The 25,388-nt window shown below is 41.8% G+C and overlaps 1 protein-coding gene across 2 annotated transcripts in view; it reads left to right on the forward strand.

Moving 5' to 3' along the window:
* LOC117822931 (histone deacetylase 7-like) overlaps positions 1-25,388 on the forward strand; it is a 97,743-nt gene that overhangs the window by 66,900 nt on the left and 5,455 nt on the right. For both annotated transcript variants that reach the window (XM_034697899.1, XM_034697908.1), the window contains exons 12-23: positions 680-878; positions 999-1,132; positions 1,228-1,348; positions 1,446-1,495; positions 4,828-4,935; positions 5,160-5,215; positions 6,319-6,406; positions 9,244-9,363; positions 16,462-16,559; positions 22,190-22,308; positions 24,464-24,597; positions 24,685-24,769. In XM_034697899.1, the coding sequence (XP_034553790.1) occupies positions 680-878; positions 999-1,132; positions 1,228-1,348; positions 1,446-1,495; positions 4,828-4,935; positions 5,160-5,215; positions 6,319-6,406; positions 9,244-9,363; positions 16,462-16,559; positions 22,190-22,308; positions 24,464-24,597; positions 24,685-24,769 (1,312 nt within the window). The remainder of the gene's footprint in view (positions 1-679; positions 879-998; positions 1,133-1,227; positions 1,349-1,445; positions 1,496-4,827; positions 4,936-5,159; positions 5,216-6,318; positions 6,407-9,243; positions 9,364-16,461; positions 16,560-22,189; positions 22,309-24,463; positions 24,598-24,684; positions 24,770-25,388) is intronic.

Here is a 25,388-nt window from a genome sequence, read left to right on the forward strand (position 1 = left end):
CTCCTCTGGTAAAATACCTAGAACACATAACTCTGGGCTCTTTAGTGAACTCTGTTTTTAACATATCATTTATACATTTATACTATAGCTGACCAGAAGTCTTTTACAGTTTCACATTCATACAGCATGTGGATCAATGTGCCCCGGCTTTTATTACATCTCCAACAACTGTGATCCTGTCTAAGCCCCAGCCTTGACATTTTTGAAGGTGTCCAATAACTCCTGTTTGTTATTTTGAATATGATTAGGCCAGTCTGCATGTAGTACCATGACTGAACTCATTTTGACCAGTAGCTCTATTTGGTTTGATTTAATTATTTATGATGTGGGAATGACAAATTTAAAGATATATTCTTTATAACTTGTTAATAACATGTACTTCTTATGTTACACCCACAGTTTAACTAGCTTGATCCATGTGTGTGAACATCAGAGGGCGCTGTTGCTTCAGGATTACAGGAGACTTGTAGCATGTTCCTGTGTTTACTCCATCACTTACTTGTTCTACAAATAACATTGAATAGGGCAGTTCAAAAGTAGTCACAGTTTGCTTGATAGCATCACTTTATTCAAATTGTGTGAATGTTTACTGTAGTTCATCTTATAAATGCCCTGCTGCTGTCAAAAGCTCCTTCATTCCCTGTTCTCCTCTTTTCACACACCACCCTGTGAACCACAGAGGCAGGTGATCCTCAGACAGGGTCACCACCTAGACCACCTGGGTGTGCCTGGCGTAATTTGGCCGCACCAACCTCTGGTTCGGACCCAGTCCTCCCCAGCCTCCACATCTCTGCCTCCTACTCCACACCCGCCCACTGCCGTGCCTTCCCTGTCACTGTCCAGCCCTCCTGCAGACGTCCAGCTCCGCTACACCACAGGTAAGGAACTCTTCAGATCAGAAAATGTTAAAAGAAGACTTTCTTAAACACTCATGTAATTACGTTATAACTCATGTACAGCTGAATCCTGACATAGTGTTTGTGTGTGTGTGTGTCTAGGTCTGGTTTATGACGCTCAGATGCAGAAGCACCAGTGTACCTGTGGGGACAACAGCCGTCACCCTGAGCATGCTGGAAGGGTCCAAAGCATCTGGTCTAGACTGCAAGAAAGAGGCCTGAGGAGCCAGTGTGAGGTTTGTAACATACTGACAAATCCTCAGCCAATAAGTGGATATTTGATGAAGTTAAAAAAAAAAAAAAAACAATGTTTATCTGTGTGTTTGCGCAGCGTATCCGTAGCAGAAAGGCAACTCTGGAAGAGCTGCAGTCAGTACATTCAGAGAAGCATGTTCTCCTGTTCGGTACCAACCCGCTCAACCGCCTCAAGCTGGACAACCGCAAGCTGACCGGTAAGATAAATAAATAATGATTACAAGAAATACACAGCAACGTTGACAATAATACCAACATCTATGAAAGTTGAAAGTCATTAATTGTCTTTTGCAGGAATCTTATCTCAGAGAGTCTTTGTGATGTTACCATGTGGAGGGGTTGGGGTGAGTGCAATGCAAACACACACACACACACACAAACACACACACACACCCTTTACAACACAATTCATGTGGGAATCTTCCACTTATCTAATTGCATTTCTGAACAGCAAACGTTACACGGCTGATTGCCCCATTACACAATTAAGCTAATAGCACCACAAATTGCTAATTCTATTGTTTTTGGCTAAGATCACTTCAAAACATAATCTAAATCAAAGGCTGTTCAAAGGTGAGATTTGGTGGAGGAAAAAAAAAAAAGAGTAAGACAGAGAAAAAGAGGGTGTCTGTAAAGACTACCGGCTGGAGGGGTGCGTGCCAGCGAGACTGTATTTTATTTAAAGGGAATGTGTGAGGGAAGACGGAAAAGAACAACAAAAGATAACATGTACAGATAAGAGAGTAGAGTAGATGAAATTTAACAGAGGACAAAAAGGACCTAAAGGCGTTTTCTCCTCTGTTCTGGCAAAGCAGAGATTATAATGCCCCTGAGAAATTGTGGTGAGGCACAATGAGAAGACAGGAGACAGATAATAAAGTAGGAGAGGAGTGGAGGCTGGAGAAGGAAAAGAGGGGCTGGGTGTCGGTTGATAAGACGACTGATCTGCCTGGATTTCCGGCCCTTGGCTGCTCTGGTTGAAGAGGGGTGATTGGAACAAGATGGCAGAGTCTGTGATAAAAGAAATTCCTCCTGTTTCATTGTTCCACCGCGGCACACCACCAATGTGAGTTTGAAACACTGGGCTACATCGGTAAAACAAGATGGATTTCACAAATAGAAAAGAGGAAGCAGAGAGAAAGTGGATGTAAGAAAGTACAATATCTCAGAAGTTTGTTTTATAATCCACAAGAATGTTCACTGTCCACTGTCACAAGTTTTCATTTTCTAAAGAGAATACTACACTTTAGGGGCGCTGATGGCCTAGCTGTCTATGTGGCCCCATATACAGAGACTATAGTCCTAAAATAAATAAAATGAAATAATACACTTAAAGGCCCTGTGAGGAGTTTTGAACTGGCTGAGAAACAGACTGAAAATGATACTGATGCCTCTTTATGACCTTCAATAGCAAACAAGTCCATCAGCAGCAACACTGGCACCTTCTCTGTTGTAATGTTTAATGCCTGAAACCACCCTGGGGGGGTAGGTGTCAGACCAGATCATGGACATCTTGCTTCAGAAACAGCCTTTATTTGACTGTTTTCATGGTAAATAATCACATTGCCTGATAAAGTCGACTGTTGAACACAACAGGATGAGGCTTTTGTTGAAAATACTACTTTTGCATGTATAGGACAAGAGATAAGAGGTATCACTTTGCCTACAAGGGGGCGCCAGAATCAATACAAAACAAAAGTTCCTCACAGCAGCTTTAAAGAAAGATATACATTTTATTCTGGTGAGAGACGTTTGGTAATTCAAAGGCAAACTTCAAGTCCTGATAAACATAGCTGTCAATAGTTGACTTCTTGTTGAGTTCCCTCTTTTAGAAGGGCCGTCAGGTAAAAGGTAGCTTATCTGATGGGATTAATATAAACCTTTTGTATGTTTAATCAGTGAAGATGAACCCAGGTTTGATGAATGTAACTGTAGAAAATGCAGAAAGTTTTTAAGGGCCTTTATGCCTTTGCTGAGAGAGATAGGAAAGTGGACAGAGTACAAAGCTGGGAAGAGAGAGTGGGTAATGATGTATTTCAAAGGACTGCCTGCTTTGAGTGGGACTCTCTGGTGCAGAAGTCCTATTTAAATGACCGGGACTATTTTGTGTCTAAAGGTAAATAAGATAAGATAAGATAGTCCTTTACTCGTCCCACAACGGGGAAATTCAAGTGTCACAGTAGCAAAGTAGACAGTGCAAAAAACCAAACAAATAAAGCCTATAAAGTAACAATTATTAAAAAGTTATTAGCAATTAAAATTAAAATTAAAAAGGTAAAAAAATAAGCATATATATATATATATATTATTGGTTATATAGTCTGACCACTGCAGGAAGAAAAGACCTGCGATATCTCTCCATGAGACACTGCAGGTGAAGAAGTCTGTCACTGAACGAGCTACCCAGTGCTGTTATGGTCTCCTGGAGGGGGGGTGTGACGTGTTGACCATCAGAGAAGATAGCTTTACTATCATCCTCCTGTCAGCCACCACCTCCACAGGGTCCAGCAGCAAGCCCCAGGACAGAGCTGGACGAAAATACAAAAAAATAAAAATAAAAATACACATCTGAGCGGGTGAAAATCGTATGTGGAGTACCTCAGGGATCCATTCTGGGGCCTCTGCTATTCAACATCTACATGCTCCCCTTAGGTCAGATAATAAGAAACAACAAAATAAAATACCACAGCTATGCAGATGACACACACATTTACATCACCGTATCACCAGGGGATTATAGTCCCATACAAATACTGAGTAAATGCATTGAACAAATCAATGACTGGACGAGACAGAACTTTCTTCAGTTAAACAAAGAAAAAACTGAAATGATTGTTTTTGGAGGAGGAAAGGTTAAAGGTTACTGCTCAGCTCCAATCTGCACAGATGAAATGTTCAAACCAAGCCAGAAACCTTGGTGTAGTCTTAGACTCAGACCTTAATTTCAGCAGCCACATTAAGACCATTGTAAAGTCAAGCCTACTATCACCTTAAGAATATATCAAGGATTAAAGGATTTATGTCTCAGCAGGATGCAGAAAAACTGGTCCATGCATTTAACTTTAGCAGACTAGACCACTGTAACGGGGTCTTTACAGGACTCCCTAAAAAGTCCATCAGACGGCTGCAGCTCATACAGAATGCTGCTGCTCGAGTCCTAACTAGGACCAAGAACGGAGACCACATCACTCCAGTTCTTAGATCTCTACACTGGCTTCCTGTCTGTCAGAGAATAGACTTTAAAATCCTGCTGATGGTTTATAAAGACCTGAATGGTTTAGGCCAAAAATACATTGCTGATCTGAAGACTAAGACTTTTTTATTTGCCACTGCCTTCCTATCTTTAAATGCAAATTTTAACGTCATTTTTAATATATTTCTAATTTTCCTTTTCTTTTCTGTTTTATCATATTTGTCATTTTAATTATGTTATTTAATGCTTGTCTGAATGTTTCCAATGCTTTTAATGTTTTAATGTAAAGCACATTGATTTGCCTTCATGTATGAAATGCTCTATACAAATAAAGTTGCCTATCTTGCCTTGAGCACTTCAACCTCTGAACATGGGGCACGTGATTTGAATATTAAGCCAAACCAGTGTCCCCAAAATGTGTCAACTTTCTATCCATTCAATCAGATGCTGACGTTGAGTGTCTCATTTGTGCTTTACCAACAGGTCGATATTGATACAGTCTGGAATGAGCTCCACACATCAACTGCTTCCCGTATCGCTGCAGGATGCGTCACAGACCTGGCACTGAAGGTGGCACAGGGAGAGTTGAAGGTGTGTCTCTGTCATCAAATACTTTAATCAGCACAAACCTTATTGTTTTTCTCAGGGATTTCACTTCTGCTTTACAGCAGGTTGTGGCATAAACAACCTATTTATAGAGTATGTTTCTGCTTTGACAGCTGTAGCCTTCAGGGTGAAGCATCAAGTATAGAAGATGTTAACAGTGGTGGTTTATCACTGGAAGGTGTTTAAGTTTTTTTGCGTTCCTCTCACAGAATGGTTTTGCAGTGGTGAGGCCCCCTGGACATCATGCAAGCCACTCCTCCCCTCTGTGAGTACAGCAATTTACACATATACATAGACTAACACACACACCGATACACACATTTTCATACACACACCCACATTCCAGGAGCCAGGAGGTCTTGCCAAAGTGTTTCAAAGGATTTATTACAGATCTGCTAAAAGAAAGAGAGCGAGAGTGTGTGTGTGTGTGTGTGTGTTTCAGTGTAATGTCTGCTACCTTCCTGATGCCTGAGGCAAACTTTAGCCTTTCCTTTAAACTTTCAACACACTGAGCAAAAGCACCTCAAAGAGTTCTGTGTATGCATGCATGCATGTATGCATATGTGTGTGTGTGTGCATGTGCTTGGATTTGTATCAGTCTTTGATAGGATGCATTAGCCAAGTAACCACATTCAGCTGGGACTGTATGTGTGCTCAGCAGTGCTTGTCACTGGTTATTTATAGGATGATAATGACTTCTCTTGATGAGCAAAGTTTGGACAGCCTATGATATACTGTCCACACACACACACACACACACACACACACATAATCATAAAGACAGTTAAAGTTTATGATCCATGCTGACACTGCTACTCCCAACATTGTTTTTCATACATCAACACTTTTTGTGCATACCTTTACTGTAGACAGCAAGTGTGAAGGGAACTGCTGTGCCAAGTTGTGAGTTCATTTCTCTGAAGTCATCCCAAATCTAACGCCAGCAGTTCACTCTGTTATCACCGGGAATGTGAAGACAATTTTATGATAGGATGGTTTTATGTTTTTGTCCCAAAACGTGTGGGTTCTGCATTTCTCAAGAGGTGCAGATTTCATCTCAGCACAATGTTCTCATATGAAAAGCAAATTTTTGTTTGTCAGCAGTGGAAGATTAAATACAAAACAACTTGAAATGAAACATCCGTAATTCTCAAATATTTGGAGTAAATGTTTGCCTGGCAGGAGTTTTCCTCTGTGACCTGCACATTAAAGTCAGCGCTGTGATTGTCACAACCTGGACTGAATGTCCACCACATGAAAACACAGACATGTCTCAGAGGCTCCTAGGGTCCATATGGTGATTCTATGATATTAATTTGTACTGATAAACACATGTGTCTGCCTCTCTTCATGTCTGTTTGTCCACAGGGGCTTCTGTTTCTTCAACTCTGTGGCCATCGCTGCCAAACAGCTCCAACACAAACTCAACGTTAGCAAGATCCTCATTGTTGACTGGGTGAGGACACACTGTGTAACTGGCATCGCTGGCCCCCACATGGACAGGGAAAAAAAAAACAGTGCACACATGCACAGGCATACGAATGCCATGTTGGCACAAACAACATCCCAGAAGCAGAGCAGTCCTCCACAGTAGCACGGCAATGTATCATTAAGATCCTTCATATCTCTGGTCTCCATGTGCGATCTGAGCTGTCACATATTTTATAGAGAAGACACAGAGTCACACTCTCATATGAACATGCACCCACACACACACACACACACACACGTGCAGATATTGACCCACAGCCAGGTGGTCGCCTCTGTTCGCCATGTGTGTGTATATGAGCCCTCGCCATGACTTTAAACATACCATGCTGTCTGACGTATCAAACACTGATTACTACCTGCTTTTCAGACAGGCTGTATGATTCAAACACATTTGGTATCAACACTGAAAAGATTTCTTTAATTTTGTTTTTGATTTATAATAAGTGCTTGGTAAAAACTTGCATTTTTTGTGCTTTGGCAATAAGAGCTCTTGAAATAAACTCAAAATGTACGCAATAAATTCAGATTTTTCTAACTCAAGATGCATGGATGAAGGCCCGGGTAGAATGGCCATGCTTTAATTATTATAATAATAATTGATAGGACTTGTATAGTGCTTTACTGGGTACTCAAAGATGCTTAACACCATTTTTGATGCATTTAAAAGGAGCTTAAAGGTGACATATCATGTGAAATTGTCTTTTTAATGGTTCTTTACCTGAAATATGTGCCCCTGTCTACAAACCCCCCGAGAATGAAAAAAATCCATTCTGCCCCTGTTCTGATTTCTACACCTTTCTGTAAATGTGTGCTGAAACCAGCCGTTTCAGACTTCAGTGTTTTTGTTACGTAACAACAATATCCGGTCTGTAACAGGAAGTCAGAGCTCAGAGCTTGTTCAGCCCATAGACTGTATAAAATAATACTGAATCCCCTCCTCCGTTTTTCATTACCTGCACACATGTGTGCTAACAAGGAGCTTAGGAGGGAGGCATGCTAGTTGTAGGTTGTCTTAATAAACACAAAGGTCGGTTTTACTCACCACGTCTGCAGATTTGAAGATCTAGTGGATGATTTTTATTTATCATGGATAAGTGCTAGCGCTAGTTAGCATAGCTACATGTCGCAGCTGTAGCTGTGTACCAAGACACACGTCTACATCCTGACAAATAAAACAACAAGAAACACAGAATCTGTGACCAATCCTTCAGAAAAGCTCCCGCTGCCTTTCTGGTAGAGGTTGGTTTTACTCCCCACGTCTGCAGATTTGAAGATCTAGTGGATGATTTTTATTTATCATGGATAAGTGCTAGCGCTAGTTAGCATAGCCACATAGCTACATGTTCGTAGCTGTGTACCAAGACACACGTCTACATACTGACAAATAAAACAACAAGAAACACTAAATCTGTGACCAATGGTTCAGAAAGGTCCTGCTGCAGGCGCCTCTCCGTCAGGATCAGATTCTGGATCAGATTCAGAGGGTTGAAGCGATCTCTGAGCAGCCGTGTATATTCAGCCAACATGTAAACATTAGATCAACGTGCTGGGGAGCCGAGGCACATCCACTTCCTGAGGGGGCGTGGTCAGAGAGAAAACAGAGGCTGTTTCCGAAACGGCCTGCTACATACTACTTACTAATGTAGTAGGCAGTAGGTATTACCTACTACATACTGCATTTGAATTTAGTCTGTAGTATGACTGTTCTGTCCGATCTGTCATGCAGCATGCTGAGCCAGACTTCGCTGGATTTCCGGTTTCGGAAAGCGGAAGTAAACAACGACGAAGCCGATAAATAAAATGCTTATTTAGCATCCATTTATGATTTAAAAAGTTAGGAAGTGGTTTATATGTAATTTGATAACTTTCACAGCACCCAAAAACGGATTTCCTCCCATCAAAAAATGAGGAAAAAGAAAAAGCAGAACGAGCGCTGTGCATTATGGGAAACAGTACGCGAGGCAGACTGGTCCGATGCACACTGAGATATTTTCTCGAATCAGTAGACATCTGGGGAGTTTTGGCTTACTGCAGATTTTGCTCTTGTTCACATACTACTTACTACATACTGAATTTTGGACATATCAGTACGTACTGCTAGTATAGTAGGCGATTTCGGAAACAGCCAGAGTGTTCTGAGGAGGACTGAAGACGAGGGATTTTCAGGCATGCCAAAATCTGATTTCAAAGTGTTTTTTTGAGCATAAACTTTAAAGACATGTTTTGGGGACCTCTTAGACCAATATATGTTGATGAAAAAAGCGTGATATGTCACCTTTAAGTGAGAGATTATTTGTAGTGATAAACAATTGATTTATTTTGGATTCAGGAAGGATGTGCTGCAAACACAGGTATGTGTGTTAGACATAAGAAACAGCAGATAGAGATACTGTGAGTTTGAGACAAATATGGGTGTTTTATTCATCCCACTTCATAATGTTAACAATTTCAGGGTGCTGGTGGCCTAGCGGTCTAAGTGCCCCACATACAGAGGCTACAGTCCTCGGCGCAGAGGTCGCCGGTTCCATTCCGGCCTAGTCGACCATTTCCTGCATGTCTTCCCCCTTTCTCTACTCCCCACATTTCCCCACAAAATAAAGGCAAAAAGGCCAAAAATATATAACTTAAAAAAAAAAAAAAAAAACATTTTTTTTTACAATTTATTGCATATTTTTCTCATATTGTGCAGATCTGTATGTAACTGATTTGGTTATTTAGACCCCCATCATGTGTTTTTGATTATGTGTGAAACTTGATTTTGGTCATTACAGCATTTTAATCTGTCATCCAATCACTGTGCAGGATGTTCACCATGGCAACGGCACCCAGGAAGCCTTCTACAATGATCCAAGTGTGCTGTACATCTCTCTTCACCGCTTTGACGACTGCAACTTCTTTCCCGGTAGTGGACATCCCAGCGAGGTAGGAAGTCCTCCACACAAAAAAAAAAAAGTGCTTTGTTGTCTGCTTTTGTTTGTTTGTGTTGTCATGGTAACGTCTAGGTGTTTGTGAGTGTTTGTGTGTGTGTGTGTGTACCTAAACTCCCGTGAACACAATACCCTGGAACAACACAGGAGAAACATGTAAACTTGTTTAACAGGTTATTTCTTGCAGAGGAGCCGTTGTGAGCAGACCGTGTTTATGTCATGCAGACATTTCTTTTTAAATCCAACTCTTCACAATGAGAGTTCATTAAAATACCACCCACGTCTGTTGTGAAGATAGATATGTTGGCATAGAAATATTTGCTAATTATGTGATTGCAGTGGAACATTAGGGAGCTTAAGAGCCTTGTGTTTACCATATACTTGTCAAAACAAGAAGACTGATTGTTACAATAAATCCCGGATTAATTTACATGATTTAAAGCCTCAATTACAAGCTCAATTTGGCCACGATGACATGCGGAGTCTGCACTGCAGAAGAGGAAGGAAAACTGGTTAGTATGGATATGATATTTTACATCATGGATCGTGTTTATGATTAAAACATAATTCTTCCAGTTGAGCCAGTCAAAGCTGTTATGATGGGATCAAACGTATTTTACTGACACCTCTGGAATCTGAGGAATGAACATGAAGCTTGTCTGTAAGTCTCAGTGGCTGCCCCCTTCACTTTATGTGAACAACAACGTGAAAAACAAGAGGAGTTGACCTAAATTGTTTTACAGTGGTTGCTGACTGTTTATATTCTGCCACAGTAAAGGAACAGTACAAAAATAAAAGTGCAACTACATTATTTAAAACACGGTTTGTACCAGGTATTAGATGTAATCAGGATAGGTGTGATTAAAGCTCCTATAAGGAGTTTTTAGCTGGAAATGAAATGGACTGCGATTAAACTGATGCCTCTGTATGATGATGCTTCTTAAGGCTGATTTATACTTCTGCGTTGAATCAACGGCGTACCCTACGCCGGGGGTCCGCGTAGCTCCCGTACCTACGCTGAGGCCTACGCACGTAGCTGACGTGCACCTCCTCCAAAATGTAACTCCCCGTAGAGCCGACGCGGACCGCAAGCTCTGTGATTGGTCCGCTAGGCGGCTTTGTCTTTCCCGCATTTACAACACTTCCGGGATCCCGAACATCGGCCGCACATTGGCCGTGTATTTCATCTCCTCCTCTCTATTCTTCATGTAATCACGTCTGTATGATAAACAGCAACATGTATCAGCTGTAGATTAACAGAACACGCTCTGAAACTCTGTGGAAAAGTAAACAGAGATCGTAGCGGGGCAGGAAGCAGGCGACCGGCTATCAGAGAGACCGCACTGCCCTCTAGTGTTTCGGCGGAGAATTGCTGCACGACACGGACACACTGACTCACAAGTATGTGGGGCTCATGTCCGCGTCAGCCCCTGCTGCGTAGGGGAGACGCAGAAGTATAAATCAGCCTTAACAAAAGCCAACAAGACCAGCAAAGATTGATTGTTATTACTATTTGTACTTTTTGTTGGTGTCAAACGAGGTGATGAACTGCACTGCCCAAACAGCCTTTGTGTCTTTTTTTCAACATGAAGAATCACAATAGATCAGGGGTCACTAACTGGTGGGCCGCGGTCCGGGTCCGGACCCAGAAGCCGTCCCATACGGACCGGACCAGGACCGACAGCCAAAACAGAGGGTTCTGAATTAAAATCTGACGGGCGCTTCTGTTTCAACCGGCTCGGCTTTTGTAGTCTTTATTGTAGTGGTTTAGCAGCAAAGGAAAGGTACAGACCAACTGCATGCGAGTTAAGCCATCCCACTACTCAGCCAATCAAATCTGTGCATTTCAGGCATTAAACATTACAACTATACAGATCAGACAGATGAGAGAGTTAGAGGCAAGTTACACAGGAAAGGATGGTGGAAAGAAAAGGAAAGATAGTGATAAAGTGAGAGAAAAAAAAGGGAGATAAACAGAGGAGTGAGAGGGAGCAATGGAGCGATACAGACGACTGTGCTGGAGAAAGTTTAGAAAATAAGGAACTAGTGACCCTCTCCATAAAAGAAAAGTGTGCAGAGAAAATAGAGCATTTAATTCAGACTGGACAGACTCATCTCTGCTCATACTTCCCTCTGGGAGAGCTAAACCAGCGTATCATGTTCAGAAACCGTGGCACTTATTAAAAGAGTCAACATGAAACGTCATCATGAGACAAAACATGAAGGTTTGGAACAAGCAGACACACTCAGACCTGAAGTGAGTCCTGAATGATTGGGACCCCTGACTGCCATCGGTTTGGGAGTTTAGTTTAACACCTCAGAGAGTGTTTATGGATTTAAGCATGTCATCAGTTATTGTTGTTGTATTTACTTTTTACCTCTGATTTAAATTGAACTCCTTAGTTTTAAAGAAGTCTCATGAATAATAACAGATCAAATGTTACTGGAATGTAAACTTCTCTCAGGGACTTGAATTCATGTTTTTGTTATTTAGATATCAATCATTTTATGTTATCCTTTTTCAGAATTACATTTCGAGCACAAATGATCACATAAATATTCACCAGAATTCAGATAATTAAGAGTTAAATCCTCAACATGTCCTGGGGGAGGACCCCCAGACCCCCCTCTGCTCCAATATGTTTAAATTAATCCTAAATTTTAGGGTATCAGGTCTGAAAGGGAGGACTAATCTATGTTCCTCACCCCTGCCCCTTGAAACAGCCAGAGTACACCACTGATCATTCTTCTGTTCAATCCTGTGTGATCAATAAGTGCACTTGTCATAAAAATCTCTCTCCTGTCAAACACTCAAAGTTGGAAACCCTGGTTTAAATATTATTTTCAAAAGTTATTGAATTGCACTGAATTAATTGAAGTTGACAGTCAGGTATTATTAAATGCAGATACAGTATATCACACTACATGGTTAGACATTATGATGTTTCAGACCTTTGCTTTAAGAAATGTTCCCCTAACTGGACCTCTTGCGGATTTTAGTTGAACACCCCTGCAATAGATGACACATTTGACTTTTAAAAAAAAAAGCAGGAAGTAGAAAACTCTATTCATCCTTGAACAGTACAAGTTAAGCAAAAAAATAAGGGGTGCATCGCTGTACACTAAGATCTATTCACACACAAAAAAATATCTGTAAGTACAAAGTTAGAAATACAACCAATAGATGTGTAAAAGGAAAGAATCAAGATACCTGAATTAGTCTGAAAATGTCCCGTCCATCAGAAATGTCTTTCACAGTTCAAGTCTTTACATAAATACCATAAAAGTAATAAACATGACTTTGTTGACGCCTTGAGGGATTTCGGTTTTGTCTTGATTTTGGCGCCCCCCTGTGAACAGAATGGTCTTTGATGATCAGGTCCTAAACATGTGTAAGAAAAGCTTTCCTTGAACAGTTAAAGGTGACATATCATGCAAAATTGACTTTTTAATGGTCCTCTCCCTGAAATATGTGTCCCTGTCTACAAACCCCCTGAAAATGAAAAGAATCCATTCTGCCCTGTTCTGATTTCTCCACCTTTCTGTAAATGTGTGCTGAAACCAGCCGTTTCAGACTTCAGTGTTTTTCATACGTCACAACGCCATCCGGTCTGTAACAGGAAGTCAGAGCTCGGAGCTTGTTCAGCCCATAGACTGTATAAAATACAACTCAACCCCTCCTCTGTTTTTCATTCCCTGCACACATGTGTGCTAACAAGGAGCTTAGGAGGGAGGCATGCTAGTTGTAGGCTGTCTTAATAAACACAAAGGTCGGTTTTACTCCCCACGTCTGCAGATTTGAAGATCTAGTGGATGATTTTTAGTTTTCATGGAAAAGTGCTAGCGCTAGTTAGCATAGCCACATAGCTACATGTTCGTAGCTGTGTACAAAGACACACGTCGACATGCTGACAAATGAAACAACAAGAAACACTAAATCTGTGACCAATGGTTCAGAAAGGTCCTGCTTCAGGCGCCTCTCCGTCAGGATCAGATTCTGGATCAGATTCAGAGGGTTGAAGTAGCAGCCAACATGTAAACATTAGATCAACGTGCTGGACAGCCGAGGCCACACGCACTTCCTGAGGGGGCGTGGTCAGAGAGCTCATTCTCATTTAAAGGCACAGACACAGAAAACAGCCTGTTCTGAGCAGGGCTGAAAAAGAGGGGTTTACAGGCAGACCAAAATCTGATTTCAAAGTGTTTTTATGAGCAATAAACTTTAAAGACATGTTTTGGGGACCTCTTAGACCAATATATGTTGATGAAAAAGAGCAGAATATGTCACCTTTAAAAAAATCACACAAAAATTGCTCTTTCTGCAGCATGCAGTTTATCACCTTATCTGACACCTACCCCTCCAGCAGCAGTTCCATGTGTTTGAAATAACTACATAGAAATGATCTGTTCTGTCACTCCCGGATTAATTTACATGATTTAAAGCCTCAATTACAAGCTCAATTTGGCCACGATGACATGCGGAGTCTGCACTGCAGAAGAGGAAGGAAAACTGGTTAGTATGGATATGATATTTTACATCATGGATCGTGTTTATGATTAAAACATAATTCTTGCAGTTGAGCCAGTCAAAGCTGTTATGATGGGATCAAACATATTTTACTGACACCTCTGGAATCTGAGGAATGAACATGAAGCTTGTCTGTAAGTCTCAGTGGCTGCCCCCTTCACTTTATGTGAACAACAACGTGAAAAACAAGAGGAGTTGACCTAAATTGTTTTACAGTGGTTGCTGACTGTTTATGTTCTGCCACAGTAAAGGAACAGTACAAAAATAAAAGTGCAACTACATTATTTAAAACACAGTTTGAACCAGGTATTAGATGTAATCAGGATAGGTGTTATTAAAGCTCCTATAAGGAGTTTTTAGCTGGAAATGAAATGGACTGTGATTAAACTGATGCCTCTGTATGATGATGCTTCTTAAGGCTGATTTATACTTCTGCGTTGAATCAACGGCGTACCCTACGCCGGGGGTCCGCGTAGCTCCCGTACCTATGCAGAGGCCTACGCACGTAGCTGACGCGCACCTCCTCCAAAATGTAACTCCCCGTAGAGCCGACGCGGACCTCAAGCCCTGTGATTGGTCCGCTCGGCGGCTTTGTATTGCCCGCATTTACAACACTTCCGGGATCCCGAACATCGGCCGCACATTGGCCGTGTATTTCATCTCCTCCTGTTTGCTTTGGTAACTCATAATAGGACATTTTTATTAATTTCAGTCTGTGTCACAACCAGCTCAAAACTCCTCACATGAGCTTTAAATCCTGTCATGATGCTCTTCCTTTGTCTTTGTCCACACATTGACTGTGTTTAACATGAATGAAGTTTCCATATGTTACACGTGTGTATGTTGTGAACTCACTATAAGCCCGTCACAGTTTGATTGCAGGTTTATTTGTCTTGTTCCAGTGTATTTTATAAACTCTGGTGCTTTAGATGTCAGAGCTCCACAACAGGATGTATACAGTTAAACTGCATGCCTATGTTTGAGTACAGGAAATTGAGATGCCTATGAATTCAGCCTGCGGTCTTACCAGAAAACCAAGTGTGATGACTATCCCCAGTCAGATGAATTGACCCCAACCCACGGTGGCATTCACCACCCATTCAATCCCCCACATCCCCTCCTCCATTTCTCCCCTCCTCCCCGACAATAATGAGCATAAAATAGTCAATGTTTTCCCATAAAATCCCCTGACGAGGGACGCTACATAAAACGTTCGGCGGACTTGGATGTGGCTTTGCCTCAAGTGGCCCCTCAACCTCTGTTGAGCTGTGTGGTAAACCTCTGGAGTCTCGCTGTCCCCCGTGTAGGTATATAACACACCATGGGGTAGGGGTGTGATGTCATAGCCATAACAGAAAGGGCCGAGCACCACGCACAAACCAGCGAAGGCCTAATGCAGTCCAGCTACTCTTGAAACATGAAAGAGAGAGAAAAAGGACAGAGAAGAGCACAAGAGACTTCAAGCTGAAGCAGGAGCTGTGTGTGCATGTGTGTGCGTCTCTGTGTGTGTATGTCAGTGTGCGTGTGCAAGTGCACGAGGGTACATTACCAGTTGGCAAAGGACAGGAGGCCTCATGTGTTTTTGGTTTACCCTGTGAACATGCCGTCCACTGAGAGAAGAATGGAGACAGACGCTCTGCGATGCTCATCAGCATTCTTTCAAACATCCTCTCACACCCATATACACACACATTAATATACACACACTAACACACACACAAAGGAAATTACCATACTTTCATGCCAAGAGTGTGTCAATCAGCCTCCTCATCCTCCCCTCAAACTGACACATTGACTGATGGTGAAGGGCTTCGAGAACAGCTAAATGGCTTCTAGCAGGACTACAAAGAGAGAGGCAGGAATCCTCAGACCTCCTTTCCAAGAGCTGCTGGGCCTTGGTTCATTGTCTGCCCCAAATATGTGAGGTCAAACTGAGAGAAAGCCTTCAGAATCTCTGCCTGGCATTTTGAGGTACACCTCAATCTGAAAAACAACTTTATAATGCATTCAAATCCTTTACAATATGTGATTAGTAAACCTGACATGTCAGATACACCACAGTTACTAAGCTTGGGTTATATACAACACTAAGCAGAGTGTGGTTAATCCAACTGTTGAAAATAAATATGCTTTTAGTGCATAAAACTATTTTTTTTTACAACCTCCAATATGTGATTATGATGCATTGTTTCTCTAAATTTCAGGTTTGCCAAATCATAAACAGTTGTAGCTCTGTTGTGTCTAAGACTGATTTATAAGGCCATTTGACAAATTGTATCAAAATCAGAATTGAGGGGACAGGGCTGTTGAATTAATAGCCATCCGTATTTTATTTAGGAATCATAATCACTCCCTGGTGTTGGAGTCACTTTCTCTTGATTGCTGCAACGCAAGGTTTTGCAACAGCCGTGTCAATTTTGTGAGCATTCGACACAAATCTGTCATCGTCAGAGTTTCTCAACTTTCGCTGGGACTCATTAACTTTACTGACGCTTTTTCACTCTCTCAACCGTCCTCCTCCCTCCCTCCCTCCCTCCCTCTCTCTCCCTCTCTCTCTCTATCCAGGTGGGTGAGGATGCAGGCAAGGGCTTCAATGTGAACGTAGGATGGACTGGTGATTTGAACCCCCCTATGGGTGATGCAGAGTACCTGGCTGCATTCAGGTAATGAAGAAATGTAGAGAGGAGATCTCAAAAGTGTTTCATTTCTGTCTCCTAGACAACAATGAGATCTGTTTGAAAGCTAAATGAGACTATAGCTTATGTCTCCTGTTTCTCATTCTTGCCTCCAAAGTTGTAAAAAGTCTCAGCTTAGTCTCCCTTTCAGTTCAAAAGGAGATCTGGTCTAAATCTGAAATGATTCTCAGGTATTTCTCAAGTGTTGTGACTCCTTTTGAGCTCAGGTGGAGAAATCAGGGAGCTCTCTCAATTGTCTCAATCTAACCTCATCCATTTGTTTTTGTCAGACTCAGTTTTTGTGTCTCAAGTTGAGCTCAGATGGAGCAAAGAAAGAGCCTGAGCTCATCTTTTCATCAACATTTATAGTGCCCTGCAAAATTAACATTTCAATGTAATTGTCCACAAACTTACAATTCTCATTAAAACATTTGAACCACTTCAAGATCAGATATTTAGATGTGAAATGATCTCTTCTTTGACTTCACAATATGGTCCTTCCTTTACAAGTCTGTTTGGAACAAAACAACTTCACAAAGATTTAGTGGATTTGAGAGAAATTACAAAAGATAGAGATTTCATATCTACAGGTATGACAGACCATTTATTTAAAATATGGCCAGCAAAAGGGCTGACCAGATTTATCCAGATTATTACAATTAAAGGGGTGGACTTCTTTTGGTGCACTGGTAGGCCTAGTGGTCTAAGCGCCCCACATACAGAGGGCTACAGTCCTCAGTCAGCAGGGGTCGCCGGTTCGATTCCTGGCCGATCAACCATTTCCTGCATGTCTTCCCCCGCTCACTACTCCCCACATTTCCTGTCTCTCTTCAGCTGTCCTGTCAAATAAAGGCAAAAAAATATAATTTAAAAAAGAGAAGAAAATTAGCCATTAATGAGATCTCTTATTTAAGTCTCAAATAAGACTCATGTCATGGTCTCAACTATTTCTCCTAGTGAATTTTAGGAGAAACTAATGAGAACAATTTGAAACTTGAATGAGGCTGAAGTGAGAATCTCAGTTTTGTCTCCAGAGACTTAGAAGAGAAAGCCTTGAGCAGTGAAATGTTCCTCTGTAGGGGCCATAATGTTGATTTTCTGTCTTATTGGTTAATCATGATTATTTCCTTTTTTATTGCTTACTTCATTTCCAGTTTTGGGTTCATGGGTGTGGTTTAACTTTTATCTACCTGTTCAGTTTGGGGCGGGAGGTACACATAGAGGGTGAGTGGGGTTGAGTATTTTTTGTTGACCGCCACCGTCATTTTCATTGTTTATTTCAATCTTTTTTGGTATTGATTTATTTTGAGTGTTTGTTAATAAATAGAAAACTTACTTTGAACTTTGATTTTGATTTAATGGCAAGACGCGTCGCAAGCACAACCCCATTTAGTCTCTGCGGCACCTTACAAGCTGAGCCGCTTCAAGATATGTTGGTGTTTCATCATGTTCAGGCCCTCTTACTGCAGTTCTAAATCCATGTATACACCAGCTGTGCTGCTTTTAAAAGAAGGCATAACTTTCACACTGGTGAGTATCTGTGTGTGACCTTCAAGGCCAGCAGACCTTTGTTATCCACGATTGAGAGAACATTCAATTGGTGTTTTATTTTTCAGATTTTCATTATAGTTACAAACATTCCCTTTTAAGGGTTTTTAAGTAGTCAGTTAAAGCTGGGGTTGGTAGTCTTGGCAAACTAGCATGAATTTGAATGTAGCATTTCGGAGCTCCTCCAAAACGTCGCCCCCGCTCACGTGCATTCATGACCATATGATGGTGACTGATTCAAAACTGGTCCTCACCATAACATTCTCATAGTGAAAGTTAAAAACACAAACAAACATGGCTGCTGTTAGCACTCACAACTGTCATGCTAGCATTATCCAGTTGTACTGGTGACACGATATCAGGAGAAAAGTTATAACACATATATAATACTGTAACAGCTCTACTGTTTGTTAAACCTGTTCAGTGTAGATGTTCTTAATTCCTACAGTGTTGACAGTCAGTGAAGGCATCAGGAGAGGTGTAGAGTGTGTGAGCGGGAGAGAGGAGAGACAAGAGGAGAAGTTCTTCATTCATTCAAACATTGATTGTTGTTTTGTTGGTTGGCGTGATCACGGCTGACAGTGACCGTGACATACATCTACATTTTTTTAGGACTTAATGTCATTAAGTCTTTTGATTGTCAGAGCCCCCGTGGTGAGAGCTTTTTAGACTCTGATCCGGACTACAGTCCTGAGCAAAGCACCTCATCGGGTCAGAGGGGACAGACCCGAGGTGGAGCGAGAGGGGCAGTCAGTAGAGTCAGGGGAAGCAGAGGCAGGAGACGGGGAGTGAACGCCGGGGAAATGTACGCTCTGCAGGAGGCGGGCAGAACGGCTGGACGGGATTTGATTGGTTTAAAATTTTGGGACCCAAAATCAGTGATTGGTTGGTGTTTTCCCAGGTTTACTCCGGCTGTAGATAGCAGCTCTTTTTACCTCTTTTTTAAGAACACATCATGTATTGATTACCATCAGGACATAAAGATCATTTTAACCAGTATAACAAAAAGTGGATCTAAATCTGAACACCAACCCCAGCTTTAACTAAGCAGTCATGAAAACAAACCATCATTGACAACCCATCTGTGGGTGACCAACCAGGTTTGAGTTGATCACTCAAAGGTTTGCAGAATATCTGCAAAATCTTGAAACCCCTCCAGGGCTGCTAGTAAATGTGTGCCCTTTGCAGTTCTATCAAATGTAGACTTCCTTGACTTTTCTTTAACAAAGCAACGTTCATTTCAAAATGTTAAAATGCTGCTATGACACCACTCACCCTCTGAAAGGTTAGTAAGCTTAAAGTAAAGAGAGAAAACAACCAGACTGCAGTTGAGTAAAGGTAGAAACACGTTTTTTCATGGGATATAGGAAAGTTTTTGGGTTGTTTTTTTTTTTACCACTATGAGTGGTAACTGTGTGTGCCAGCAGGACAAACAACAAGCCATTGTTTTTCTCCCCCTGCTGAAATCCACTTTCAGATTTTGGAGACCAGAAATTTCCCATCTGCACTGGAATGCAACACCTGTAAACACAGCACTTAGACTACATTATCCTGCAATTACACTGCACTGTTGAACTGCAACGGATTACCTGTACTATCTGAAGCAGGCTTTGTATCTGATTGCTGACTTCCCCTGAAAAAATTGTTGGACAAAATCAATGTCACCGATTTGTTATGTGAAAAGGGCAAAAGGTTTATGTGGTCTCTGCATTCATAGTAGCAGTGAAGCTACATTGTTGAGCTAAAAAGAAAAACCCTACACCTACAAATGTTGCTGAGACACACCTTTCTGTGACTTTCAAACATTTTTCCGGACTGAGTGTAGTTAGTCTGTAACAAACTCAGAGTGTTTCAGCAACGCTGGCTCCTTCCCAGATGATTAAACAATGTGTGAGCCCTACGCAGTTCTGCATGCGGCAGACACAGTGGGTGGGCCCCTCGTCAAAGGAAAGATGCTAATGAGCTAACCCATACTGGTAAAAATATTTAGAGCCAATAGGCAGGCTCGGAAACACTAAGTCCACTGTTTACTGGAGCCCTGCATGATAATTAAGAAACAACTGCTCTTTTCCTGAGCAGGCGTCTGGTTTTGGTATGTTTCATCAAGTTTGGGAAATGGCGGGTGTAAAACTTCCTCAGTTAACCACACTGTAGTACTGTATTGTGTGTTAACCCTAGAAACTTTGTTCCCTGTGTTAAAGCTCTGTGGAAAAGGAGTGTCCTGGTGGTCCGGCGGTTTCAGTCGCAAACCACGTAGCTCTGATGTCCAGGAAGCATGTCCGGCTAGAGTCCTTTGTCACATGTCATTAGGAGGAACACCCCCATGTTTACTGCATCTGTCAACTATCTAATTAAGTAAAGAAAAGCCTGCAAGACATTTTTAAAGCAAAATACACAAAACAGTGAAGGAGGGATTTCTGTAAAAAAAACACTCACTACACAAATGTTTGAATAACTCCTTCAGCCACCATTTACTGGCGCACATAAAATCCATACAGACAAAATTTAATGCATCATGAATTCATGTTTATGCAATTAAGTATCAAGTCCAGTGCCAGTTCAGTAATCCAATTTGAATCCATGATTTAGAAGTCGGGGTGTTCCAGACTGAGCGTTCCTCTCCAGGAAAACTAGCCCGAGTGCGGTCGCTGATGATGTGTCTCTGTTTTTGGGTGTGTGTGTTAGTGACAGGGGAAATATTGTGGTTGAAAGTGGTGGTGTGACTCCAGTACAATCAGGAGGAGGCTCAGCTGTGTTGAGATTAAGTGTCATGACGTAGTGTGTGTGTGTGTGAGTGTGTGTGTGAATGTGTGGAGGATTACTGAGGTGGTCAAAAGTGAAGGTCAGTGTAATCACCGGTAGCACAGCAAACACACACCTTTGAAAGTGCAAGGGAAGAGCATGAGTGCATATAACTTTTGGAGAACCTTTTTCTTAAAAAAAAAATGTGCACGGCATGTTTTTGAGCACGCACATATTTTCGTGTGCATCTCTAGGCGGCTACTGACAAACTTTGGAGGAGAGGGGAGAGCAGAGGAGAGGAGAGGAGAAGAAGTGGGGGGTGCATTGTTAGGGAATCCAAAGGCGGCGTAATTAGGCCCAATGGATCCCAGATGGCTGGCTGTCAGTGACGTGAGAAGAGGGACGAGCTCCTAATAGGAACCAGACGCACACAAACGCCTTTGAACTGCCGCTGAGAGAGAGAGAGAGGGTTAGAGGGAGAGAATCAAACACGGCATGAGTGAGCCGTGCGTTCTTGCTAAATAACTGGCAGCGGGAGAGGAGAGGAAGTGAGGAGGAGAGCAAAGAATAGAGGAAAGTGGTCTTCCCTGAGTGGAGTGTACAGTGTGTGGATGTTTCTGTCCTGCAATGTCAAGGGTCTCATTTTTATCTGCTTGTGTCACTCCCAAACAAAAACAGAAACTTTCAGCACCTGCCTGAAGTTCACTCGGTCTTTGCAGCAACAGGTTCTGATCTTTATAAGTCCAGAGCTCTCATGCTTCTTTCTTTTCTTTTTTTTTATCAGCGCTCTGCTTTTAATTTAAACAGTTGCACACATTCACACCTGGGAGCTACCCTACCTTCCAGTGTTGGCCGCTCTCCAGGAGTGGATCAAGAACAGAGATCAAGCACCTGGAACATGGCCTTGGATAATTTATCTTTCATCATTTTCAAATAGATGGAGTTTACAGTGAAGTAAATGTTTGCAGTGAACCATCCAGAACTAAAGTCTTACATTGTACACGTGTCCAAGCCTCAAATTAATCACCTCAACTCCACACTGTTTTCACTTTGACGTTTTTACAACTTTAAAGGCAGCTTGAAATTCTTTTAATTACAGTCACTTTTGTAATTTATTCAGATGTTAAATGAATCCCACCTTGACTTCCTCTCTGCACTACTCTCTTGTATATGTTGTTCCATTTTTGACAAATGGTAAACAGCTGCTGAAAACAAGATTTCTTGAATGTTCTGTGTAACTTCAGCCGGCCCACAGGGGTTGGAATAAATGAAACATGCATCACAGTGTTTGTTCACAGAGTGTGTTTTTTTCTGATCTTCCTCCTCAGAGCCGTGGTGATGCCCATCGCCCACGAGTTCTCCCCCGATGTGGTGCTGGTGTCGGCTGGCTTCGATGCTGTTGAGGGACACTCGTCATCCCTGGGTGGCTACAAGGTCACGGCAAAGTGTAAGGCCCAGCCCATTTATAGTAATGGTACACCTAGATCAGATTAGACACAAAGAGGAGTCTGAAAACCATCACTTTTATCTTTCAAGGTTCATTCAATGAAATGATAATCTGGTGTTAGAGAAAGTGAGTTTTCCTGTCTGATCTCTGCTTCACATGAGCCTGTTTGTAGACCCTTAAAGGTGACATATCATGCAAAATCAACTTGTTAATGGTTCTCTACCTGAAATATGTGTCCCTGTCTACAAACCCCCTGAAAATGAAAAGAATCCATTCTGCCCCTGTTCTGATTTCTCCACCTTTCTGTAAATGTGTGCTGAAACAGTTTTCAGTGTTTTTCATACGTCACAACGCCATCCGGTCTGTAACAGGAAGTCAGAGCTCGGAGCTTGTTCAGCCCATAGACTGTATAAAATACAACTCAACCCCTCCTCCGTTTTTCATTCCCTGCACACACGTGTGCTAACAAGGAGCTTAGGAGGGAGGCATGCTAGTTGTAGGCTGTCTTAATAAACACAAAGGTCGGTTTTACTCCCCACGTCTGCAGATTTGAAGATCTAGTGGATGATTTTTAGTTTTCATGGATAAGTGCTAGCGCTAGTTAGCATAGCTACATAGCTACATGTTCGTAGCTGTGTACCAAGACACATGTCTACATACTGACAAATAAAACAACAAGAAACACTAAATCTGTGACCAATGGTTCAGAAAGGTCCTGCTGCAGGCGCCTCTCCGTCAGGATCAGATTCTGGATCAGATTCAGAGGGTTGAAGTAACGCGGGTCTGTGAGCAGCCAACATGTAAACATTAGATCAACGTGCTGGACAGCCGAGGCCACATCCACTTCCTGAGGGGGCGTGGTCAGAGAGCTCATTCTCATTTAAAGGCACAGACACAGAAAACAGCCTGTTCTAAGCAGGGCTGAAAAAGAGGGGTTTACAGGCAGACCAGAATCTGAGCAATAAACTTTAAAGACATGTTTTGGGGACGTCTTAGACCAATATATGTTGATGAAAAAGAGCAGAATATGTCACCTTTAAAGCTGTAATAAAACTGTAATAAATATAAATATATAAAACTTCATGGTATCACTTTATAACTACAGCTAACAAGTATCATAAAGCCAAACGGCGATTTTCAGGAACAGAAACACTCTTGCACAGCTCACCAACCTGAAGAGTTTATACAGATGAAATCACCAGACTGAAATTTTTATTTTTATTTGATTTAACCTTTATTTAACCAGGTTGGTCCCATTTAGATCAATGATCTCTTCTCCAAGGGACAACAAAACCACACAAAGTTACACACACAGAGAACAAGAGAACACTTTACAAGCATGTTTGTCACAGAAGGAGCCGTTACCTATGGGGCAGATGTAACAAGATACACTAAAAACAATGACATTCTACAGATTCAGCTTCAAGGTTTTTCATTTTAAATTTAAAAACATTCAGTGACACCAGCTCCTTCAGTTTCAAGCCATTTTGCAATAAATTCCAGGCTGAGGGTGCAGAACACCTAAAAGCTTGTTTCCCAGTTTCTGTTTGAGCCTTTGGGACAGAAAGGATTAAGAAGTCCTGGGAACGCAGAGAGTTCTGTCCAGTGTCCTGCACTTTTCTGTGTGATGAGTCAGAGATTTACAGTTGGTAATGAACCTGAAGGCAGCATGGCAGGCTGCATCAATCATGTGAGGACACTGAGCAGTGGTGTGCATGAACAGAAGATCACCATAGTCAAGAAGACAAGATGCTTCTTTACATTAAAAGAGAAACAGGATTTGTTTTGAAAGTAAAAACTCAGTTTCAGGCTCAGCTTTCTCACAAGGAACTATTTAATGCAGCAACATGACCAAAAACATGTTAAGAAATCCAAGTGTGAGTAGTGATATATAACTACCTCTAAGGTTTAGATCCTAACATCTTATTCAGATGTCTTACATTTGAAATCTATTGTGATTGATGCGCAATGCTCTGATTTGAAGTGAGTCTCATCCACATACTCCTCTGAGCTCCTGGTGCTGATACTCTCATGTAAACATTTCTAATGAGTTAGAGGCTGCCATGACGTTTAGTATATCTTACTAAGCTCTAGGGTGGAACACCTGACCCCTTCATTATCTTAACTTGCGTCTGCGTTTGTTTTACGCTCCCAGGTTTTGGCTTCCTGACTCGTCAGCTCATGTCACTGGCTGGAGGACGAGTGGTCATGGCTCTAGAGGGAGGACACGATCTAAAGGCCATCTGCGACGCCTCTGAAGCCTGCGTCAGCGCCCTGCTTGGCATGGAGGTGAGACATTCTTAGAATACACGAGCGCGTTTCTGTAAAGACAAACTGTACGTGCCATCCTCAAAAAAAACTCTCGTCCTGCCTCAGGTGGAGCCTCTGTCGCAGTCCGTGTTGGACCAGAAGCCGTGTGAGAACGCTGTCAAAACACTGCAGAGAGTCATCCAGGTTCAAGGTGAGAACTGACATCACAATTCAGCATCACCTGCAGCACACAGAATCCTTAACAGCACCTTATTCAGCTTTGTGTGGTGGGATTTTTTGTGCATTAATAAAGAAATTCAAAGTGTGCAACAGTCTGTGCAAATAGGCACAAAATCGGCATGCTTTCCTGCACATTTACAACTTTCTAAGCATTTTGCTAACCTGCAAAATGCAGAAACAACTCATTCACTACACAGGCTTCTGAATCAGCTCTTAGAACATTTATTGGCTCATGTGTGTTGAGGGCATGTCTGAAAGAATTACAGAATATGCACTGGGATCATATGTAGAAAAGCTGCAGACTAGCATATTGCCCAAACCAACAAAATGACACATGCTGCTACTGATGCTTTATTTTATTAGTGTTTCTACCAGTTTTGGCAAGTGTTAGAAAAAGAAAGGTTTCAAGTTTCACTGCCAACATCTGCTGTTTCTATTCTGTCTCTACAGTTTCTTTGACATAAAATCTGCATCACTGCTTTTTTCTTCCTTTTGTGTCTTAGTTTCTTTTATTCGCTTGTTCTTTTGGAGTTCAAACACAAGTTTCATTTTTGTAATGTCACAATAAATCTAAAGCTTTTTAATACGCA

This window comes from Notolabrus celidotus, chromosome 1 (assembly GCF_009762535.1).
Source record: "Notolabrus celidotus isolate fNotCel1 chromosome 1, fNotCel1.pri, whole genome shotgun sequence".
NCBI lineage: Eukaryota > Metazoa > Chordata > Actinopteri > Labriformes > Labridae > Notolabrus > Notolabrus celidotus.